General features: G+C 49.1%; 1 protein-coding gene across 2 annotated transcripts in view; it reads right to left on the reverse strand.

Moving 5' to 3' along the window:
- RAB6B (RAB6B, member RAS oncogene family) overlaps window positions 1-14,745 on the reverse strand; it is an 83,607-nt gene that overhangs the window by 18,406 nt on the left and 50,456 nt on the right. For both annotated transcript variants that reach the window (XM_067538701.1, XM_067538702.1), the window contains exons 4-5: window positions 11,399-11,504; window positions 1,514-1,625 (exon numbers count right to left, since the gene is read on the reverse strand). In XM_067538701.1, coding sequence (XP_067394802.1) covers window positions 1,514-1,625; window positions 11,399-11,504 — 218 coding nt within the window. The remainder of the gene's footprint in view (window positions 1-1,513; window positions 1,626-11,398; window positions 11,505-14,745) is intronic.

The following is a 14,745-nucleotide window of genomic DNA, read 5'->3' on the forward strand; positions in this document are numbered from 1 at the left end:
CAGGGGAATTGAGTTTCCTCCTGCTATTTTTTGTGTCAGCAGCTTTTAAAATGTTGGCAGTGTGACCTAGCTGACAGTGCACTGGCTTGGGACCCAGGAGACCCGCATTCTAGTTCCAGCTCTGCCCGTAGTCTATAGGTTAAGTCTCGTTGGACCAGATCCAAATAAAATGATGTGCCAAACTCCCACTGAAATCAATGTGTTAGGTGCCTATACAGCTCTGAGAACGATGCTGACCTTCCCGGGATAGGACCTGGAGCTCAGTGCAGAACAGATAGGCATTATTAGCCAACAGCCACAAGCAGAAATGCCCACTTCGCCCCAACCTGTCTTCAGCAGCGAGTGTCTTGGTACAGGCTGAATGGGGCCTGCTGGCCAGCCTGCTCCGAGCAAAACCAATCCGGTGCTGAGCACCTCCTGCCCTGAAGCTCGGGACCCTTCTAAAAGGCAAGACAGAGCGCTAGGAGGGAGACAGGATCCTGCAGATTAGCAGCCTGGGCCAGGAGCTTTGCACCCAGGGAAGCTGATCTGCTTATGGAAGGAGCCATCAGCAGGGGGTTACTCAAGCAACACTGGTGTGATGGAGCTGCAAAGCAGGGGACTATGCTTCCCATCAGCCCCCGGCCCATTGCACTTCCCTTCCCCTGGCCAGGTAAAGGGAAAGTCCTGAGCCAGGAGCTGCAGGGACCAGAGAAGCCCCAGGAAGGGATGGGGGAACTGTGCACAGAGCCGCACGTGGAACAGGCTCTGACTGATGAATGCTACAGCTGGGGCAGGTCTGCGTCGGGCTAATGGGGGAGCAGCAGCAGCTGGGCCAGGAGCCAGTGCAGAGGGGCCCCAATGAGAGACACTAGCTGAACCCGGCTGCTGGGCTAGAGACCGGCTGGAAGAGGACAAAGCCCCAGCCCTGGAGAGCCGACTCTCGGCCGGGCTGCCTCAGGGACCCACGCAGGAGCTGCTGTTGCTCACTTAGAACTGACACCGAATATGCCTCTGTACCTAGGGTGCATGCAAGCTTCCCCTTCGCTGCCAGCCCTAGTGTAAACCTGTGCCTGTGCCTGAGAGGTTACTGGGACCAGACGGAGCCTACAAGGGCACTTACAGCCTAGCTGCTGCAGTCCCTACAGGGCTTGCCTCTGAGATGCGGGAGACGGGGCATGCACCTGGCACCCCGGGGAGTTGCGGTACCTAGTAACCCCAGTAATGACACTGGGCTGGACAATCTTACAGGTGAGTCCTCGCAGCATTTCAGGGCCCTCCCAGGCAACGTGTAAAACTCATCATGTTGCCCACTGAGTTAGCATGGGGCACACCAGAGAAAAAGGGACATCGGTCAATGCAGCGATTTGAAGACAGACAATCTTCCAGCCGCAACAGAGGTGTCCCAATGGTGCGTAAGCATTCATCAGCTGTGACACGTGCCAGGATTGCTGGGGCTGGAAGGATAGCGGGTTCAGCTCTCTTCGGTATGGGGTTACCACCCCCGCCCTCCCATCCCCGACCCCTCATTTACCTCTTGTCTGCCAGGTCTGTCTTGTTGCCCACTAGCATAATAATGACATCACTTCCTCTTTCTGTCCGGACGTCATCAATCCATTTGGATGTCTGCTGGAAGGAGTTGAGATCTGTGAGCAAGGAGACACAACAGTGCAGGTGGCGATGAGAAAGAGGAGGGAGACCACATTGTCTTTGATGAAACTCAGCGTGGCGTCTAGTGGTTAGAGCAGAGGACTGGGAGTCAGAATTACTGTGTTGTGTCCCATGCTCAGGCACTTGCTCTTGGTCTGATCTGCTGCGGTAACTCAGTTGATGTCCATGGAGTAACTCCCAGTTTTACCCTGGTGTCACTGAGAAGAGAATCGGACTCTGTGTCACATTGGACAAGGCATGTAATATTCCTGGTGTCTGAGTTTATTTCAGGGTATGACCACAGTGAAGTTGTGAGGTTTAAAAATTTAAAGCTTATAATGCACTTTTTGCAGCGTGTAGTGAAAGGCACTAAGTGCAACGTATTAGTAACGGTGTCATTAAGTATTGTTTTAATGTTGCAGCTGGTGGTTGTAGTAGCGTTGTAGCTGCCTTGGTCCCAGGATATTAGAGACAAGATGGGTGAGGTCCAGTAAAAGATATTACCTTGCCCACCTTGTCTCTATTCTCCTTTATGTTACACTATAGGCATCATGGAACTGTACAGTGCTTAGCAGGTTGAGATGTGAAGGGAGAAGGAAAGAAATCGGGGAAAGAGACCATCAAGTGAGCAAGCTTGTGCAATGGGAAAGCTTCTGGGTGGGCCCTTCCAGAGGAAATATTGGAGAAGGACAGAAGAGACGGACAGAAGGATAATTAGATTTGGGAGTCATCAGCAGAGAGATGCCTACCATACCCATGGGAGCTTGAGAGATCAGCAGGAGTTAAGGTAAGGAGGAGCATGCACATTGCCCCATTCTCCTTGGCTAGTGAAGGGAGAGATCCCCTCCTGGTCCAACATATGTCACCCTCTGTGACAGAGGGCTGGGCAGCAACCCCTGAGCCAGCCCTGATAAAGTGAGGTAAACTGGAGCTGGCTAGAGACACCTGTACCTGACTGGTGAATGGGAAGCAGCTGTCAGCCTAATTAGCCAGGGGGCTATATACAGGCCCAGGGGAAGGAAGCCAGGGGAAGCCAGAGAGTGGAAGGTGAGCAGAGGCTTTGCCTGGCTGCAGAAGCCGGGGTGTCCCTGAGGCTGCTACCCCGAGCTGTGTACAGTAAGAAGATGGTGGGATTGCATGCTATAAATAAACTGCACTGGTGATTGCTGGACTGGAGGGTCTCTGAGGGTCTGAGAGTCTGGAGGAGGCAAAGGCAGAGGAGCCCTGGGTGGCGCACAGCTACACCAAGGGGAGAGCACAGGTCTTTGAGGGGAGAGAGGGTGGAGGAGAAGGTAGTGGGTTGAGGAGGGGCAGGGGTCACTTTCAGCAATGGGGGGGGGGGGGAGGGAGGTCAGACAGTGAGAGGAAATGAGGAAAAGGAGCCCTCGGTGGCAGCTGACACTTTTGTCCATAATTTCCCCCTCCCCCCCCCGCGCGTACGAAGCTCCACAGGTCACCGCATGCTGGCTGCGTGCCGCGCTCCTACCCAACTCCTGCTGGGATGGCACCAGACCCACCCCTTGACTCTACTACAGCCGAGAGGCTTGCTCGGGTAAGGATGACCTATTCGCTTCTGAACATAGCTTCTCTGGGGAGTTTCTCCGCCCAGTCACTCAGATTAATATGCAGGGGGCTGGGCCCGGTCTCTGCTCTGAAGGAGAGACAGCATGCAGAGAGGAGGCGTGAAACTGAAACAGGAACGTGGGGCTTAGTCCTGCCTTTTGGCGAAACATGGCGAACAAGCAGGATCAGCTGTGCAACCCCGGCACCCTGCTGCTGCTGCCATCGCCCCTGCCACCCCGTCATAGACTCAGAGACTCCAAGGTCAGCAGGGACCAATGTGCTCATCTAGTCTGACCTCCTGCACAACGCAGGCCACAGAACCTCACCCACCCACTCCCGTAATAGACTCCTGACCTATGACTGAGTTACTAAAGTCCTCAAATCATGTCTTAAAGACTTTAAGGTACAGAGAATCCACCCACAAGTGACTCATGCCCCATGCCACAGAGGAAGCCGAAAAACCTCCAGAGCCTTTGCCAATCTGCCCTGGGGAGAAAATTCCTTCCCGACCCCAAATAGGGTGATCAGTTAAACCCCGAGCATGCGGGCAAGACTCACCAGCCAGACACTCAAGAAAGAATTCTCTATAATAACTCAGAGCCCACCCCATCTAACATCGCAACACAGGCCATTGGCATATCTACCACCAGTAGTCAAAGATCAATCATTGCCAAACTAGGCTGTCCAATCATACCACCCCTTCCATAAACTTATCAAGCTCAGTTTTGAAGCCAAGTAGGTTTTTTGCCTCCATTGCTTCCCTTGGAAGGCTGTTCCAGAACTTCACTCCTCTTATGGTTAGAAACCTGTGTCTAATTTCAAGTCTAAACTTCCTGATGGCCAGTTTATATTCATTAGTTCTTGTGTCCACACTGGTGCTGAACTTAAATAATTCCTCTATCTCCCTGCTTTTTATCTCTCTGATGCATTTATATGCAAACATATCTCCCCTCAACCTTCTTTTGGTTAGGCTAAACAAGCCAAGCTCTTTGAGTCTCTTCTCATAAGGCAGGTTTTCCATTCCGCGGATCACCCTAGTAGCCCTTCTCTGCACCTGTTCCAGTTTGAATTCATCTTTCTTAAACATGGGGACCAGAACTGCTCACAGTATTCCAGATGAGGTCTCACCAACACCTTGTATAACGGTACTAACACCTCCCTGTCTCTACTGGAAATACCTCGTCTGATGAATCCTTGGACCACATTAGCTTTTTTCATGGCCGCATCACATTAGTGGCTCATAGTCATCCTGTGATCAACCAATATGCTCAGGTCCTTCTCCTCCTCTGTCACTTCCAACTGATGCATCCCCAGTTTACAGCATACATTCTTGTTATTAGTCCCTAAATGCATGACCTTGCACTTTCCACTGTTACATTTCATTTATTTCTATTACTCCAGTTTACAAGGTCATCCAGATCTTTTTGTATGATATCCCAGTCTTTCTCTGTATTAACAATACCTCCCAACTTTGTGTCATCTGCAACCTTTATTAGCACATACCCACTTTTTGTGCCAAGGTCAATAATAAAAAGGTTAAATGAGGAACTCTTCTAGTAACCTGCCTCCAGCCTGACAGTTCACCTTTCAGTATGACCCGTTGTAGTCTCCCCTTTAACCAGTTCCTTATCCACCTTTCAATTTTCATATTAATCCCCATCTTTTCCAATTTAACTAATAATTCCCCATGTGGAACCGTATCAAATGCCTTACTGAAATCTAGGTAAATTAGATCCACTGCATTCCCTTTGTGTAAAAAATCTGTATCTTCTCAAAGAAGGAAATCAGGTTGGTCTGGCACAATCTACCTTTTGAAAAGCCATGTTGTATTTTATCCCAATTACCATTAACCTCTATGTTCTTAATCACTTTCTCTTCCAAAATATTTTCTAAGACCTTGCATACTACTGAGGTCAAACCAATAGGCCTGTAGTTCTCTGGATCACTTTTTTTTCCATTTCTTAAAAACAGGAACTATGTTAACAATTCTTCAATCATACGGTACAGCCCGAGTTTACAGATTCATTAAAGATCCTTGCTAATGGGCTTTCAATTTCATGTGCCAGTTCCTTTAATATTCTTGGATAGAGATTATCCAGCCCCCCAATTTAGTCCCATTAAGCTGTTCAAGTTTACCACATCTGAGGTAGAAGCTAATTTCTACCTCCATAGCCTCATTGCCATTAGCCACCCTGTCACTATCCCCAAGCTCTTCATTAGCCTCATTTAAAACTGAGGCAAGTATTTGTTTAGATATTCGGCCATGCCTAGATTATCCTTAACCTCCACCCCATCCTCAGTGCTTAGCGGTCCACTTCTTCTTTCTTTCTTTTCTTCCTACTTATATGGCTACAGAACCTTTTACTATTGGTTTTCATTCCCTTTGCAAGGTCCAACTCTACTTGGCTTTTGGCCTTTCTCACTTTGTCTCTACATGTTCTGACCTCCAAGAGGTAGCTTTCCTTGCTGATCCCTCCCATCTTCCACTCCCTGTGGGCTTTCTACTTTCTCTTAATCTTAAATTTGAACTGAATTAACTCATGGTCGCTCGAACCAAAGTTGTCCCCTACAACCAGTTCTTCTACGAGGTCCTCACTACTCACCAATACCATTTCCGTTAGCAGCAACGACAACAAAAAATCCACGTCGGTGCCAACAGCAGGAGCTGAATACAAAGCAGAACAAAAGGTCAGCGTGCCACAGCCTGCCTTGCCTTAAAGATATACAGCAGCAGAAAGACACGGGCTCTCCTTTTGAATCTCTGTAGGAGCAGAGCAGCCTGCAATGCTTGTTCAGCATGGAGACTGCCTGCTTGCTAGACAGGGCTGACTCGTATGGGCACCTCTCATTACCAGCGTACAGAGGCTGGGCCTGCTTCTGAATCTTCGTCCTTGCCTTCACAGCTGCATTGGTACCCCCAGGATATGTCAATTTGCATAAATTTGCATTCATTTACACATATTTACATGCCCACATTGCCCGTTTGTCCCACTCACAGCTGCTTCATTCCAGGCACTCCAACCAGCTTTCATTCCACACCGACTTTCATCCCCATACACCCAGTCTTTCCAGTCACACGCACTCAGTGTGTGCAAATTCCCAAGATGCAACTTGCCCCCAGTTCCTCCTGCATCCCACATCGCTCATGCACCCTGCCAGGCTGCTGACTCTCTGGGTTTTCCCATTCTTCTAAAAAGGGTGCATGTTTGAGGGTGTGGGACACACCTAGTTTCCGAGGAAATCGCCTCCGATTGTTTGCTTTAACCATGCCTGATGAATCTGAAAGGCAGGCCTTGCCATTTTTAGGGTGTGATGAAAAACTCCTTCCTTCAGGAAAGCCTTCCCCTAAGAACTGAGCTGCAGAACGGGCCAGCTGCCTGCCCTAGGAAATGAACCAGTGGGACCGGACTCCTTGTAAGCAAGTAGCTTTGACTTGTGAAGATGGGGTCTTTATTCTAGCAGATCAGGTCCTATGGGTCACTTCCATCTCTACTGAGGCTACACTGAAGTCAACAGTTACCCTGGGGATGAATTTGGCAGCATCCCAGCTGACATAATTGTCCTATTGATCGCTGCTGTGATACTGTGTAGCTGCCCGTGTTCCACAAGTATCTGAACGCAAAGTGTGCCAATGATCTAAAAGTGGCTCTGCGGTGACAGCAAATATAAAATAATATAATATAGTTTCACAAAAATAAGCAAGCTTGGACAGACGCACATGCAGCTAAGTATAAACAGTACCAGCACTCGTCTCCCTGAAGTCTGGTATGAGTCAAGCCATGAGCTATACAATATGATGGGTTAGTTCCCCAGAGGGCATCAATCAGCATAGTGTTATTGACTTCAATGGACCTATGGTGATTTGCACCAACTGAGGTTCTGGCCCAGCATTTCTGTCCACGAAATAAATCCTAGCCATGTTTGTCCAGCATCTGATGACACGACAGCCCCATTGTCATTAGCATAAAATCACCCGCCCTCGGAGGGAGGCAGAGATTTACAAATCCGTCGCTTCTGTAGCATCCTCTTCCTCGTTATGGAACGGACATTGAAAAAGATGCACTGTGGTTGGCCAGCCCTCCATGCGATGTCACTCTACATGAATATAGGACCTAGCTACTCAGCAGTGCACATGGTCCCTTCCATAGGATGTTTCTTCCTTCAAAAGGAAGCATGCAATGTCATTTGTAGCTCCTAAATTCGTTTGCACCCCTTCTACCAGCTTGTACCAGTTACAGCAGCGCTTCAGTGCTGCTGCAGACCATGCGAAGGACTCTGGAGCACATCTGAGACCTGCACATGACTGAGCAGAACCAGGCAACACTTCCTGAGACAGCGAATGAGGGGGGAGAAATGCGCATTGCAAAGAACAGTTCAGAATGGAGAATATTTGTCTTTGGCATCATAGGGGTGAACGATGCTTGGCAGTGAGAATAAAGGTACAGTCCCTGCCTGCCTGGAGGAGCTTCGACTGGAGGTGGTGTTAATTAGTGACCGTGCTGAGGGAAAAAGGCTCCCTTTAAAAGTTGGATGTCAAATCTTAATGAGAAAAAGCAGAAGGAGCACAAACTCTGGTAAATAAAACATGCAAGGTGTAACAAGGCAGGCCAAGAAGGAATTTGAGAAAAACAAAGTTACTTACCTGCTGCCTCCATCAACAGGGCTTTCAACTGGATTTCTCGGTCCTTTTGAGTCCTCGGTTTGAAAGCCCTGCAGATCTTACACTTCTCTTTTCTGTGGGCTTCCCCCAAGCACTTAAGGCAGCAGTCATGGGGGTCACTGAGCAGGAAGGCCTTCCCGCATGAGGCACACGGCTAGAAGCCCGGCAACCGGGGAATGGCCCAGCCACTTGAAGTCCCAGCAGGGACTGCCTTATCTCTGGCTACACTTAACAACACTTAACAACTACTTAACTAACTAAAACTAAACTCAGAATACAAAACAAGTCCAAACAAGGGGAATAGTACTTGCTGTGAGCAAGGTTAGTTCCAGCAACCGTCACGGGCGGAAAGAAGGAACTGAGGGGGTGTAGGGCCAGCATCACCTTATATAGCGCGGCATGTGCGTGCGGCTCCAGGGGGCGCCAGAGCCGGCCCTACGGGATCTGCTAAGGGGAAAAAAGTTCCGGGTAACCGTGCACGGAGGTGTGCACTCACCTATAGTGGAATGGACATGAGCAACACATCTCGAAGAACAACTTGGTAAAGAGGCAAAAACTAAGTACCAGAAGAAACAAGTCTGCCAAACAGGCCGTGGGGGCACTAGATGACAAAGGTGCCAAAAGAGCACTCAAGGAAGACCAGGCCGTTGCAAAGAAGCTAAATGAATTATTTGCATTGGTCTTCACTGCAGAAGATGTGAAGGAGATTCCCACACTAGAGCGATTCTTTTTGGGCAACAGATCTGAAGTATTGTTTCAGATTGATGCACCAGTGGAAGAGGTTTTAGACCAGACTGATAAATTGAACTGTAATAAATCACCACGACAAGGTGGTATTCACCCAAGAGTTCTAAAAGAACTCCAATATGAAACTGCAGAACTACTAACTGTGGTATGTAACCTATCGCTTAATCAGCCTCTGTACCAGATGATTGGAAGGTAGCTAATGTAAAGCCGATTTTCTTAAAAAGGGCTCAAGAAGAGATCTAGATAATCACAGGCCGATGAATCTAACTTCAGTACTGGTCAAATGGGAAGAAACTATAGAAAAGAACAGAATTATCTCACCCAGATAAATACAATATGTTGGGGAAGAGTCAACACGACGTTTGTAAAGGGAAATCATGCCTCACCAATCAATCAAAATTCTTTGAGAGAGTCAACAAGCATGTGGAGAAGGGTGATCCAGTCAATACAGTGTACTTGGATTTTTAGACAGCCTTTGACAAGATCCCTCATCAAAATCTCTAAAGGAAACTAAGTAGCGATGGGATAAGAGAGAAGGTCCTCTCATGGATCAGCAACTGTTTGAAAGATAGGAAACAAAGGGTAGGAATAAATGGCCAGTTTTCACAATGGAGAGAGGTGAAAAGTGGGGTCCCCCAAGGATCTGTACTGGACCAGAGCTGTTTAACATATTCATTAATGATCTGGAAAAGGGGGCGCACAGTGAAGTGGCAGACTTTGCAGACGATACAAAATTATTTCAAGGTAAGACCAAAGCAGACTGTGTGGTGTTACAAAGGGAACTCTCACAACTGGGTGACTGGGCAACAAAATGGCCAAAGAAGTTTAGCATTGATAAGTGCAAAGTAATGTACATTGGAAAACAATCCCAACGATAAGTATACAAAGATGGGTTTTAAATTAGCTATTATCACCCAAGAAAGGGATCTTGGAGTCATCATGGATAGTTAGTTCTCTTAAAACTTGCACTCAATGTGCAGAAGTTGTCAAAAAGCCTTGCAATATGTTAGGAACCATTAGGAAGTAATAGAAAATATCATAACGTCACTATATAAAGTTCTGGTGTGCCCACACCTTGAATACTGTGCCCAGTTCTGATTGCCTCATCTCAAAAAGGAAACAGTGGAATTGGAAAAGATTCAGAGAAGCGCAACAAAGATAAACAAGGGTCTAAAACGGCTTCTGTATGAGGATAGACTATAAAGATTAGCGCTGTTCAGCCTAGAAAAGAGATGACTAAGGGGGGATCTGATACAGGTCTATAAAATCCTGAATGGGGAGGAAAAAGTGACTAGAGAAATGTTATTTACTCTTTCCCAGAATACACCCAGAATATTTCCCAGAATATTATCCCCTGATAATAAGCAGCAGGTTTAATACAAACAAGAGGAAATAGTGCTTTACACAACAACACAATCAAGCTGTCGAACTCGTTGCCGGGGGTGTTGTGAAGGCCAAAAGTACAATGGGGGTTCACAAAAGACGTGGATAAGTTCCTGGAGGACAGGTCCAGCGATGGCTGTTTTAGCCAAGATGGTCAGGGATGTAACCCCGTGCTCAGGTTGACTCTAACCCTCTGACTGCCAGAAGTCAGGAGTGAAAGACAGAGGTGGATCGCTCCATAATTGCCCTGCACTGTATACTCCCCCCAAAGCTCTGGTAGTGGTCACTGCTGGAGACAGGATACTGGGCAAGATGGATCAGGGTCTGACCCATGGCCAGGATGGCCACTTTTATGAGCCCAGTCCACACCCGCAGTGCCCCTTGGTAGCTGATTCCTTGCCCTATAACTACTGTCTCCCTTGCTCCATGTTATGTCTGTGGTATAAATACACAGCTCCAGACACGTTAACCAATTATTTCGTTAAGTGTAACAAAAGCACTGACTCAAGCTAATTCCAGAACCTGCCCCATGCTCTGCCCTGCGGGAGACTTAAGGGATCCAGCACAACCCTGCTGCATAGCCAGGCGCTCTTGGCCACTGAGCCTGCATGGAGGGATTGCCTTGGGTCCCCTGCCAAGTGCCTCGTGCATCCAGTAGTCGTGAGCTCTGGAGAGGGGAGTATCCAGAACATGCCCCCTAAGGTGGGGATGCTGAAGGATCTCCTCTACCTACTCCAGTAAAAACCATGTGTTTGTACAGCACCTAGCACCAGCAGGTCCCGGTTCCTGACTAGGGCTCTAAGGCGCTATGGTAAAGCAGTAAAGAAGAGGGGTTACACAAGATCCTGAGAGCTGGATTCTCCACTCCCTGCACCAAGTGATCCCACCAGAGGGACAGGCAGCCCGCTCTGGCTGGCCCTTTACAGTCACGATGCTGATTGGCAAGACTACCCCAGATGGACACTCAGAGTCTTTGGGGCCAGATCTGGGACCCACAGTGCCAAGGGGCTGTAAAGCTGCCCTGACAGTTCCTCCCTGGCCCTTGTAGTAGCCCCGAGAGTCTGTCATAAGACGGTAGAATTTAGAGGACCTCAGGAATCAGGCCACTGCAAAGTTGATGATCAGCCATGTTCGCCATCCATCATCGCCCCCTCTCAGGTCCTGGGCCGAGCAGCACTTGGTCGGACCGCAGGTGTAGGGGTCCTTGTATGCCTCCGAAGTTCTAGACCACTCAAGTTTCATTTCCCTCGTCTACAATGGGACCTCCCAGCTGCGTGGCGTTTTTGCAGTTCGTCACGCGTTGCAGCAGATTCTAGCTCCCCACTCTGCGTTTCCCCCACATCTGCGCTGGGAGCAGCTGGAGGGGCCTTTGCCAGTCCAGCAAGCACAGCCAGGCGGCTGGAATGCATGACTCACTTGTGATGTCATAAACTACCACGGCCACTGTGGAGTCCCGAATGTAGCTGGGGATCAGGCTTCGGAACCTCTCCTGGCCAGCTGTGTCCCAGAGCTGCAATCGCACCTGCCGGGGGGCAGACGAGAGACAAACCATTAGCAGGAGAAACAGCAAGAGAAGATGATTCGGATGGGGAAGGCATAAAAATGAAGAAGGGAATGACAGGAGAGGGGCTTCTAACATGCACAGGCTGCTTTAAAACTCCCAGCCTTAGACATCTTTCTTCATCGATCTTTAGTATTCCCTCTGGAGTTCCATTTGCATATAGTGCATATTTCATTTCCTGTCCTTGTCTGTTAGGAGGTGTTGCTGTTCGCCATTAAGAGGCTGCCATGTTCCACCCCAGAAGTAGCTACATTTCAGGTGTGGATGAAATCCAAATATTGCTAAGTTGTTTGGGGAGATGAAAGGGCACTGGGTAGAAACAGGAGCTATTACAGGTGTGTGCAGAGTCATAAGGGATTTGTATGGTTTACTGGCAATTTCAGGGGGAATAAAAGTTAGTTTCAAGTTGACCCGAAAAGGAATTTGTCAAAATTCTGACAAATCAAAAAGTTAAAAAAGACGTGTTTGTTATGGGTTGAACAAAATGAATTAATGAATGAATTAATGAAATAAAACATTGAAGGATGTTTCAAAACAAGGCCATTTTGATTAAAAAAATTAAAAGGTTTCATTTCAAAACCATCTGACCAAAATGTTTTGTCTTTCAGATTTTTGGGGTTGAGGGGAGAGGGTTTTGACAAAAATGATTTAGCAGAACTGACACAAATCTGTGAAATGTTTCAGTGTCTCCAAATCTGCATTTTTTTCAACTGAAAATTTTTCACCAAGCTCGACCTGGGGTAGGGCTGTATAGAGGCGAAGGGCCAGTTGCGAAGGAGTGAGGGGGAGCCCAGGACTGAAGGAACATAGGAGGTGGAATAATTATACTTGTATTTAGATGGACAACCCTGGAGAATGAAGTTCTCTTCCCCCCTCAGAGCCGGTACAGCCCGGACAGTGGCAGTGCAAGCCTCCTCATGCTATCCCAGCTGTGCGCCTCTTGGGAAGGACCTGCCCTAGGGCTCAGAGAGTAGCTCAGTCTCACTGCCTACTCAGTCCGTTGCCCTGGCAGCAAAGGGCACGTCTACACAGCCTGCACCAGTGAGCATCTCAGCCCGGGTTGACAGATTCAGACCCGTGTTACAAATGGTGGTCTGCAGCTAGCCTGAGAGAGGAGGTAATATGAGGCCCATTAGCCAGTCTGTCAACCCGGGCTGGGAGACTCACTGCTGTGGGCTGCATAGACATAGCCAAGGAGGTCAACCAGTGCCGCTCATGGCGGTGTTTGGGGAATATGAACATCCATCCACTGGGAACTGGAGCAAGGCCACCAACTCTGGTCACCTAGGCCAAACGGGTCACTGCCAACCAGGGATGGATTTCAAATGGTGCATAGGAGGGTGAAGCACTGCAATGGGTTACCCAGGGAGGTGGTGGGATCTCCATCATTAGCTGTTTTTAAGGCCCGGCTTAATAAAGCCCTGGCTGGGATGATTTAGTTGGGGTTGGTCCTGCTTTGAGCAGGGGGTTGGACTAGAGGACCTCCTGAGGACCCTTCCACCTCTTAAGATTCTATGATAAAAGGTAAAAAGCTCTGTAGTCAATTAATAATCCAATAACTAATCTAGGCTGGGACTTTCAAAAGGAACTGAAGGGAGTTAGGTGCCACACTCCCCATTGAACATCAAACTCCCTCAGGTCCCACTGACAATTCCTGCCCCTGGTTCCTATGGAACATTCCCTCCGACCAAAGGCGAACAGAGGCTGTTGGGGGAAATCCCAAGTCACAGCTAGGGTCCAGCTGGAGAGACGCAAGATGGAGACAGGACACACATCTCTTCCTAGAAAAGGCTGATTCTCTTTGGTTAGGTGCAGAGGCCATTGGTGAAAGGACATGTATGGAAACCTGAACCTGAAGGAGCAGGGCAACCTGGCAATTAAGTGTGTGTAGTGGGTAAATGGTTGCAGGGAACCTGATTTCAAATCTTAGATCGTTAGCAGAACTGAGTTTGCTGGACCCAAGCCTAGATGTATTTGTTCAGCTCCCCAGCCCCACCATCCAATCTCCCGTGACTGTCTGTCCCTGCTGAGGCTTAGGGTTACATGTCAGGACTGTGGTGCGTCAGCAGAGCTGTGTTAGGGGAGCTTGTTCGGTGCCTATTTGAGCTCTGACTCAGCGCAGCGACGTTAGTCCCTCGCTTTCCCATGTACTGGGTCTCCCCACAATGTTTCAAAGGGCTCAGGCTGCCTTTTTTTTAAAACCATCGGGGGAGCTGAATTCTCCCCACCCTCCAACTCATGGCTCAGGGACAAATCCCCTTAGAAGGAATCCACTCCCGCCTCCCCGTAGTCACGCTACCACTCTGACGGGGGCTGAGGAGTGGATTTCATTCGGATGACTGGATGCCGTTTGAAGCAGAACCAGCACTTTAAACCCTAGACAGATGCCGGAGCACGCACTAACTGCGCTGGCTAGCGAGATGCTGTTGATTAGTGAAGCTGCCGCTTCTCTCTCATTACATTTCACTTCCAGTTCTTCTATTCCCTCATACAAAACATCCCCCAAATCAATCAATCAAAAGCTTGACACAGAAGGCTTCCCTCCAGGGCCAGTTTCGGTAAAACCTGTGAACTGGCAGAGTATAGGGGATGGCCGGCCAGTGGAGATAACCAGCAAATCTGAAGAGCCAGGGCATTCCTTTCCATCTCCTCGGGGCACAGCCGTGCCTTTAAAGCACTGAACTGCATGAGGAGCGGGGCAGGCATCTCAACACAGAGGAAGGCGTTGCACATGACCCTCTGTGGCACAGCCCGGCTGGGGTGGGTAGCGGTGCTGGCTACAAGTGGCCATTAAGAGCCTGTGTAGGAATTAGACGAGAGATTGGCCTTCCTGAGCCTTAAAGCACTGACTGGACTTGTGACAGCCCTGAGCACGGGGGGTGTGTGTGTGTGTGGGGGGGGTGTGTGTGTGTGTGGGTGGTGGTGCAGCATCCCAACGGGAGAGCCAAGAGAGAACGGAGCCGCAGGAGGTCCAGTCCCCCGCAGCACTCACAGGAAGGCATATACAGCCTCATCCCCTTGCCCGGAGCAGCCAGCCAGCCTGGAAGAGAGGAAGGCAGGCCGTGTCACTGCCTTCCCTCTCCCCTTGTGGGGCAACTTGTACCCCTGGGGCCTCATGGAGGGAGCTGTCCTTGCTCTCCCCGCTGTACGAGGGCGGTAATTGTTCCAAGCCCTTTGCATGGGGTGTGACATTTGTGTGTGC

Source organism: Emydura macquarii, unplaced genomic scaffold, assembly GCF_026122565.2.
Source record: "Emydura macquarii macquarii isolate MOO-44397 ecotype Brisbane River unplaced genomic scaffold, CSIRO-AGI_Emac_v2 contig_499, whole genome shotgun sequence".
Taxonomy (NCBI): domain Eukaryota; kingdom Metazoa; phylum Chordata; order Testudines; family Chelidae; genus Emydura; species Emydura macquarii.